The following is a 10,000-nucleotide window of genomic DNA, read 5'->3' on the forward strand; positions in this document are numbered from 1 at the left end:
TAAAATAAATGAACTTTTGCATGATATTCTAATTTGTCGGGTTTCCCCTGTATATAATAGCGGTGGCGTGAATCATGCTCCTGTCCAGAGGCGTCAGTCATCGCTGCTGTCTTCTGTCTGTCGGCAACACACACGTAATCTTCCTGCCGGCATGTTAATGTATTTGCACATCCATGACTGTCGATTAACCTGTTAGCATCAACCTTTCGATTCTCGTGACCTTTATTTTCAGCTGTGTCTATATTGTTCAATCTCGACGGCGGGTCTCGGCACACGGCAACCCTGGTGCTAATGCGCGTGACCTTTAAAAGCAGCATTAATAAATCAGATTTCCTGCTAATCAACCGATTAATCAATGTATTGACGTCCACACTAAACAAAAAACAGTGAGCCTGTGTTTGACCTTGCGCTACGGTATAATTACGAGCTCCCCGTCTGTCCACAATAAAGCTGTGAGATCTGAACACAAGCGTACAGTGTGTAATCACAGATATTATGTGCAGCGCTCAGGTATTAGCCGCGCGTTCCTCAAGTTCATTCAGCGCTTTGTGATTTATAGTGGTCCTCTGGACTGGAACAGGCATATTGCTTGTATTGATTTTCCATTGGGTTTTATGGTCATATCGTGTAGGTGACAGAGGGTAAGGGTGTTCATGGATTCCCTTGAATGCTGCGTCTGAAATGTAATGAAATTCGAGTCGCCATTTCATTATTTTTTTTATTATTTTTTTTGCTTTGCAATAAACTCTATACGGATTTAATGACCAATAAATGCTGTAATGACCAACAGTGCAAACACTGGCCGGCTCAACACTTAGAGGGATAGTTCACTTTGAAATTGATGTGTTTTAGCTTACCTCAAGGGCATCCAAGATGTAGGTGTCTTTGTTTCCGCAGTAGTTTCAATTTTGATATTTTTAGGTCAAACCGTTGTTGTCTGTCAGTCATATAATGCAGGTCTATGGTCACCACCTCAAAGAGCATGCACAGAGAAGTCCAAATTAAACATGATTTAATGACTCGTAAATGTAAGTACACATTGAAGGCCTAAGACACGAAACGAGCGGTTTGTGTGAGAAAACCAACAGTATTTATATTGTTTTTACCTCTTGTAACGCACAGACCGAAGCGCCCGCGCCCTCAGATCACTTGGACGTGGCTGTGTTTACAAGAGGTAAAAACGATATAAATACTGTTGGTTTTCTCACACAAACCGCTCGTTTCGTGTCTCAGGCCATCAATGTGTACTTACATTTACGAGTCATTAAATCATGTTTAATTTGGACTTCTCTGGTCATGCTCTTTGAGGTGGTGACCATAGACCTGCATTATATGACTGACAGACAAGAACGGTTTGACCTAAAAATATCAAAATATAAAATACTGTGGAAACAAAGACACCTACATCTTGGATGCCCTCGAGGTAAGCTAAAACATATGAAACATTTATTTCAAAGTGAACTATCCCTTTAAGGACGAGGACACATGTGTAGTTCCAAAATAAAGTTAAGCATCCGTCAACATAAACAAACAAACAAAAAAATATATATCTTATTTATATCTTTGTTATTTTCTTTTTTTGCACTGGCATAGAAGTATCTGAAAAAAACTGCAAAATGTAAAAATGTAAAAAAGTGTATCACTTGGTTATGTGTGTTTTATATAAAATAAATACATAGATATACATACATACATCATTTATATTTCTGATATTTTCTTTTTGGTAGTATCTAAAAAATCTGAAGAAATGCAGAAATTTTAAAATAATGTATCACTTGGTTATGTATGTATGCATGCATTCAAATAAGTAAATAAATAAAACAAAAATATTATATAATATATTGTTTTTGATGTTATTTGCCAGCTATTTGGTACCGACCTAAAAAAATGCAGAAATGTTACAGTTGGTGACCATGATTAAATTAGTATACACATATAACAAACTAGTGTAACACTCTCATGTGTTTCCTCTAAATAAATAAAAACATCGTAATGAACACTATAGACCCCTTTTCCTTTAGTAAACATGGTGATGTATTTTTGTGGGCGGAGCTTAGGTGGAACGATCCCTAACGTTAGTTTGCAAGTTTTGTTAGCTTGTTTTTTAACAATGACTGGAGAAAATCATCTGATTTTATCTTAATGTGCAAGGTCACTCAGTGTCCAGGACCGCGATCGTATTTGCAAAAGTTAATTTTAACGGACGGAACCAGATTGGCTTACCCGTACTGTACACGCTCACTCAATGCATGGACGATCTGACAGGATAAACGTTAACGAGTGGCCTGACTTCTACACCTATCCGATAGAGAAACCGAGCGTAAACAGAAACTGAGGGCATATAAATCTATAACTATGTGCTGAATGGTCATGTAAAGACTTGTGTGTGCGATCCGCAGTTCTGCCGAGCCAGCGCCGAGAAGACGACACTGTAAAGAGTGACATTACGGTGCAATGTTAATGATGTGAATATTTTCTATAAATAAATTTCCAGATACAGCATATTCATTTTTCATTGATTCTTGCACCCAACAACACAACAAGATGACATTTAATAATAATAATAATAATAATAATAATAATTTAAGCTCCTTATTATGTAGCCGAATCTGTGCTGGTTTGTATTAGCCGCCTCCAGTTGTCCGTTTGTTTTGCCTCCAGCTAGCGCCGTGGCGTAACTGTGACGCCGGCGCAACAGGGGTCTATATTTAAACAGACTACCCTGTTTGTTTGTTTGTTTGTTTGTTTGTTTGTTCGTCTGATACACTGATTGATAACAGAGCGTTTTATAGCTTAGTTCATATCTCTCTAAGACTGGGTCTGGTGGATCTCTACAGGTTTGGCAGTGAGTAAAGAGACTCACAGCAGCACGCAGATGCTCCAAACACACACACACACACACACACACACACACACATCCTCTCTGCAGTGTTTGCGAGTGTGTCTGCTCTCTGCTCATGTTTATCTGCCAACATAATGACACTCTAAAGCGCACGACTGACACGAGACACTGACCTCAGACCTGTCGTCGTGTCTCTGACCCCTACAGTAAACACAACACTGACACACAGAGACACTGACCTCAGACCTGTCGTCGTGTCTCTGACCCCTACAGTAAACACAACACTGACACACAGAGGCACTGACCTCAGACCTGTCGTCGTGTCTCTGACCCCTACAGTAAACGCAACACTGACACACAGAGGCACTGACCTCAGACCTGTCGTCGTGTCTCTGACCCCTACAGTAAACACAACACTGACACACAGAGGCACTGACCTCAGACCTGTCGTCGTGTCTCTGACCCCTACAGTAAACACAACACTAACACACAGAGGCACTGACCTCAGACCTGTCGTCGTGTCTCTGACCCCTACAGTAAACACAACACTGACACACAGAGGCACTGACCTCAGACCTGTCGTCGTGTCTCTGACCCCTACAGTAAACACAACACTGACACACAGAGGCACTGACCTCAGACCTGTCGTCGTGTCTCTGACCCCTACAGTAAACACAACACTGACACACAGAGGCACTGACCTCAGACCTGTCGTCGTGTCTCTGACCCCTACAGTAAACGCAACACTGACACACAGAGGCACTGACCTCAGACCTGTCGTCGTGTCTCTGACCCCTACAGTAAACGCAACACTGACACACAGAGACACTGACCTCAGACCTGTCGTCGTGTCTCTGACCCCTACAGTAAACGCAACACTGACACACAGAGACACTGACCTCAGACCTGTCGTCGTGTCTCTGACCCCTACAGTAAACACAACACTGACACACAGAGGCACTGACCTCAGACCTGTCGTCGTGTCTCTGACCCCTACAGTAAACACAACACTGACACACAGAGGCACTGACCTCAGACCTGTCGTCGTGTCTCTGACCCCTACAGTAAACACAACACTGACACACAGAGGCACTGACCTCAGACCTGTCGTCGTGTCTCTGACCCCTACAGTAAACACAACACTGACACACAGAGGCACTGACCTCAGACCTGTCGTCGTGTCTCTGACCCCTACAGTAAACGCAACACTGACACACAGAGACACTGACCTCAGACCTGTCGTCGTGTCTCTGACCCCTACAGTAAACACAACACTGACACACACAGAGACACTGACCTCAGACCTGTCGTCGTGTCTCTGACCCCTACAGTAAACGCAACACTGACACACAGAGACACTGACCTCAGACCTGTCGTTGTGTCTCTGACCCCTACAGTAAACACAACACTGACACACAGAGACACTGACCTCAGACCTGTCGTCGTGTCTCTGACCCCTACAGTAAACGCAACACTGACACACAGAGACACTGACCTCAGACCTGTCGTCGTGTCTCTGACCCCTACAGTAAACGCAACACTGACACACAGAGGCACTGACCTCAGACCTGTCGTCGTGTCTCTGACCCCTACAGTAAACGCAACACTGACACACAGAGGCACTGACCTCAGACCTGTCGTCGTGTCTCTGACCCCTACAGTAAACGCAACACTGACACACAGAGACACTGACCTCAGACCTGTCGTCGTGTCTCTGACCCCTACAGTAAACGCAACACTGACACACAGAGACACTGACCTCAGACCTGTCGTCGTGTCTCTGACCCCTACAGTAAACGCAACACTGACACACAGAGGCACTGACCTCAGACCTGTCGTCGTGTCTCTGACCCCTACAGTAAACGCAACACTGACACACAGAGGCACTGACCTCAGACCTGTCGTCGTGTCTCTGACCCCTACAGTAAACGCAACACTGACACACAGAGGCACTGACCTCAGACCTGTCGTCGTGTCTCTGACCCCTACAGTAAACGCAACACTGACACACAGAGGCACTGACCTCAGACCTGTCGTCGTGTCTCTGACCCCTACAGTAAACGCAACACTGACACACAGAGGCACTGACCTCAGACCTGTCGTCGTGTCTCTGACCCCTACGGTAAACGCAACACTGACACACAGAGGCACTGACCTCAGACCTGTCGTCGTGTCTCTGACCCCTACAGTAAACGCAACACTGACACACAGAGGCACTGACCTCAGACCTGTCGTCGTGTCTCTGACCCCTACAGTAAACGCAACACTGACACACAGAGGCACTGACCTCAGACCTGTCGTCGTGTCTCTGACCCCTACAGTAAACGCAACACTGACACACAGAGGCACTGACCTCAGACCTGTCGTCGTGTCTCTGACCCCTACGGTAAACGCAACACTGACACACAGAGGCACTGACCTCAGACCTGTCGTCGTGTCTCTGACCCCTACGGTAAACGCAACACTGACACACAGAGACACTGACCTCAGACCTGTCGTCGTGTCTCTGACCCCTACAGTAAACACAACACTGACACACAGAGGCACTGACCTCAGACCTGTCGTCGTGTCTCTGACCCCTACAGTAAACACAACACTGACACACAGAGGCACTGACCTCAGACCTGTCGTCGTGTCTCTGACCCCTACAGTAAACACAACACTGACACACAGAGGCACTGACCTCAGACCTGTCGTCGTGTCTCTGACCCCTACAGTAAACGCAACACTGACACACAGAGGCACTGACCTCAGACCTGTCGTCGTGTCTCTGACCCCTACAGTAAACGCAACACTGACACACAGAGGCACTGACCTCAGACCTGTCGTCGTGTCTCTGACCCCTACAGTAAACGCAACACTGACACACAGAGGCACTGACCTCAGACCTGTCGTCGTGTCTCTGACCCCTACAGTAAACGCAACACTGACACACAGAGGCACTGACCTCAGACCTGTCGTCGTGTCTCTGACCCCTACAGTAAACGCAACACTGACACACAGAGACACTGACCTCAGACCTGTCGTCGTGTCTCTGACCCCTACAGTAAACGCAACACTGACACACAGAGGCACTGACCTCAGACCTGTCGTCGTGTCTCTGACCCCTACAGTAAACGCAACACTGACACACAGAGACACTGACCTCAGACCTGTCTCTGCCTAAAGCATCTCCAGTGATATGGGGTTAAAGGTCAGTGCAAAAAGGGATAGCAAGCATCATTGCATCAAACCACATGATTTATTTGTTAATATTATTGCACTTTGCTTCAAGCACAATTAATTTTTTTCTATTAAAAGTAATCTAATTGTGATAATGATTTTTGAACTATTTGAGCTTGATGTGACCAGTAAAAGTGTAAAAATAAATAAAATACTGATAAAGACGGTAAATGTGGTCAAACGTGTTTCAATAATGTAACTCACTTAAATATGACATCATAAAAATGGTACTAAAATAACTAAAGCTAAAAAAAATATAGACATGTTTTAAAATAAACTAGTAAAAATGACAAAAACACACAAAAATTATGAATACTAATTTATTAAAATGAAAACAGAACATAAAAAAAAAACGTTGAATCTAACTCAAAATAATATCAAAAACTATAATAGCATATCAATGATACTAAAATAAAACTTGACTATGTGAGATATGAAGAAAAAAGAAAAAGCTGCACTGCATTTCGGTTTTATTCTGTTCTTACAATCCAGCATCATATTCCTTCTTCCTATCATATTTCTCTATGCCATAATTAGAGCATCAAGTTTAACCACTAAGCCAGAACTGCTATAATATTCCAACCTCTGAATACAAACTGTCCATGAAAGCCAAACGACAGCGGATCAGAGCAATTACACTCGACAGCTACGAATCTATATGAAACTGACCCCTTAAAGGACAAAAAGGGTATCGGGCTCAATTCAGCAGCGCACAAACATGCGAAATCTGATTATGAATTGGCATTACAGACAGATTCCATTAACAGAATGATCTGTTCTGCAAATCAACGAACGGGTAACACACATTTTAACTTTAAAATCACCATGAAATCAAAATGGACAGTTCTTATTTCCCCTTCCTCTTGCAGCATCTCTTCTCTTCTCTGATGACGTGGGCGGGGCTTTAACCTGTCACTCACATGACATCAGCCAATAGCAAACCACAACCATCCAATCAATTCCCCACGGACAAAATCAAGCCCCGCCTACATTTGTTATTTGTTAATGCATCTTGATGTAAGAAATTTTAGATATTTGGACTGGAAACGATACAAAAATACTAAGTAAGAGAAGCATTTTTTGCAGTGTAGTTTCCATAGATATCTAGTCATGTTATGTTGTGTGTGTGCTCGTTTGAATCGAGACAAACTGATAAACCAAATAAAGATGTGCGATTTACTATGATTTACACTTTTTTTTTTTTTTTTTTTGCAAAGTTACAAAGCAGAAGGTGGAGCAAAAGCCTCTTCTTTATACTGGTCACATGATCATCAATTTTGTACGGTTTTATCTCATCAAATTCACCCTTTGCAGGGAGTTTGATTGACAGGCGATCTGACCAATCATAATCCGCCATCCACCGAATCCGCCATTTTGTCTGAGAATGCAGTCAGGAGAGTTAGTAGATTAACGTCGGTGGATTTGAACTTGAGAAACGGCGTACTGACGCCTTTCCGCGGTTGAAACAACATTCCTTCTGATGTTCATTCATGTTTATTTGATGCTATAAATGAACTAGAAGGAAGAGATGATCGGTTCACGAGCGGCTTTAACTGAGCGATCTGTCAGACACATTAAAGAGCCACAAAACGGTTGTTACTGATTCAATTTCTTTAAAAAAAAATGACACAATTTGAAAGTTGGACTTTGTTTCATAACAAAAGTAACTCTGTAACTCTGTCCTGTCTGTCAGCGCGTTCTCAGTGTCATCACATGATGTGGCGTGAGAGTGGGCGTGGCTTGTCGGACATAGCAACAGTAACTAAAGGGGGCGGGTCTTTGCGAACGTTCAATTATCAAATGTATTGCTTATTGTTAGTTAATGCATAACAATGTTTCTTAAAAAACATACGACTCTTCATAGTTTGTTCACGTCTATCTCACGTCTATTAAATACTATTAACAGATTCAACTTTTGATTTTAATAAAGCATTAGTAAATGTTAAAAATTAACTTTAACTAAGATTGATACATGTTTTGGAAGTATTTTTCAATGTTAGTTCATGTTAACTGCTGCAACCTTACTGTGAAGTGTTAGCAAACATGAATTTATTCCTGACTTAACACACAAAACACAAGCCATAAATGGTATATTTTGGCAGAAAGGTGACATAAAAGTATTAAAAGTATAATTGTATGGAAAAGAGCAGCATGAACATTATTCAAAATATCTCTGAAATCATGAGGGGTTTAAACAACATGAGGCAACAGCAACTAAAGGGGGCGGGTCTTTGCACTAAACGGGGCGTGTCTTTGTTCTAAAGGGGGCGTGCATTTGCACTAAAGGGGGTGGGTCTTTGCATTAAAGGGGCGGGTCTTCGCACTAAAGGAGGCGGGTCTTTGCACTAAAGGGGCGTGTCTTTGCACTACAGGATGCGAGTCTTTGCACTAAATGAGGCGAGTCTTTGCACTAAAGGGGGCGGGTCTTTGCACTAAAGGGGGCGGGTCTTTTCACTAAAGGAAGCGGGTCTTTGGACTAAAGGGGCGTGTCTTTGTACTACAGGATGCGAGTCTTTGCACTAAAGGGGACGGGTCTTTGCACTAAAGGGGGCGGGTCTTTGCACTAAAGGGGGCAGGTCTTTGCACTAAAGGGGGCGGGTCTTTGCACTAAAGGGGGCGGGTATTTGCACTAAAGGGGGCGGGTATTTGCACTAAAGGGGGCGGGTATTTGCACTACAGGATGCGAGTCTTTGCACTACAGGATGCGAGTCTTTGCACTAAAGGGGCGGGTCTTTGCACTAAAGGGGACGGGTCTTTGCACTAAAGGGGGCGGGTCTTTGCACTAAAGGGGGCGGGTATTTGCACTAAAGGGGGCGGGTATTTGCACTAAAGGGGGCGGGTATTTGCAGTAAAGGGGGCGGGTATTTGCACTACAGGATGCGAGTCTTTGCACTAAAGGGGTCGGGTCTTTGCACTAAAGGGGGCGGGTCTTTGCACTAAAGGGGGCTGGTCTTTGCACTAAAGGGGTGGGTATTTGCACTAAAGGGGGCGGGTATTTGCACTAAAGGGGGCGGGTATTTGCACTACAGGATGCAGGTCTTTGGACTAAAGGGGCGTGTCTTTGCACTACAGGATGCAGGTCTTTGCACTAAAGGGGGCGGGTCTTTTCACTAAAGGGGGCGGGTCTTTGCACTAAAGGGGGCGGGTATTTGCACTAAAGGGGGCGGGTATTTGCACTACAGGATGCAGGTCTTTGCACTAAAGGGGCGTATCTTTGCACTAAAGGGGGCGGGTCTTTGCAAACGGTCAACTGCAATTGGTTCATGAGATCGGCCACATTTAGTGTCATAGAAAGTGATTATCATCCCGAATCCCGGTGTGAGCGCTCACCTCCCAGTGTGGCCGAGATCAAGATGTGCGTTCCATACTTCTTGATGATGGTGTCGATGAACTGTTGCGTGGACGGTCGTCGTCCGAGCATCCGCATGCTGCGCTGGAAATCCGGCATCAAGGGCAGAGGATTGCGGATCAGATCCCGCCTCTCGATGGCTGTGTTCCTCACCTTCCAGCGTGCAAACTCCCTGCAGAACAGAGCAAAACATCAGGATCTGCATGGGAAAACAACAGACTCAGAGCTGCAGTGGGGAAAGCCAGAGCTGATTTACACTGGTGGCAGCTTATATTTTCTTGCATATCCACATACATTTCCAAACATTACAATATCCACAAATGTTAGATTAAAAAAGCAGTCATGGCATATATTCCTGTACTGTCGGTAAACACACACTTGCATACAGAAATTGCTTTCACTGAAGAAGTTACCATAGCAACAGAGGCTGCTCCAGCACTTTTCATCATAATTCGATGGAACATTGACAAAATATTATTAATTTATTGACATCACAAATATGTTTTATTTGACATTAGTTTTTAATCTAAGTAACGTTTGTGCATGATCACCTCAATAGATTATCTATAGAAATATTGGTAATATAT

The 10,000-nt window shown here is 44.0% G+C and overlaps 1 protein-coding gene across 1 annotated transcript in view; it reads right to left on the reverse strand.

Annotated features, from left to right (window-relative positions):
• The window catches only part of brinp1 (bone morphogenetic protein/retinoic acid inducible neural-specific 1), a 232,577-nt gene that overhangs the window by 105,309 nt on the left and 117,268 nt on the right, over window positions 1-10,000 (reverse strand). The window contains exon 3 of the mRNA XM_056256742.1: window positions 9,395-9,585. Coding sequence (XP_056112717.1) covers window positions 9,395-9,585 — 191 coding nt within the window. The remainder of the gene's footprint in view (window positions 1-9,394; window positions 9,586-10,000) is intronic.

This window comes from Rhinichthys klamathensis, unplaced genomic scaffold (genome assembly GCF_029890125.1).
Source record: "Rhinichthys klamathensis goyatoka isolate OS25496 unplaced genomic scaffold, OSU_Roscu_1.1 h1tg000132l_1, whole genome shotgun sequence".
NCBI classification, from domain to species: domain Eukaryota; kingdom Metazoa; phylum Chordata; class Actinopteri; order Cypriniformes; family Leuciscidae; genus Rhinichthys; species Rhinichthys klamathensis.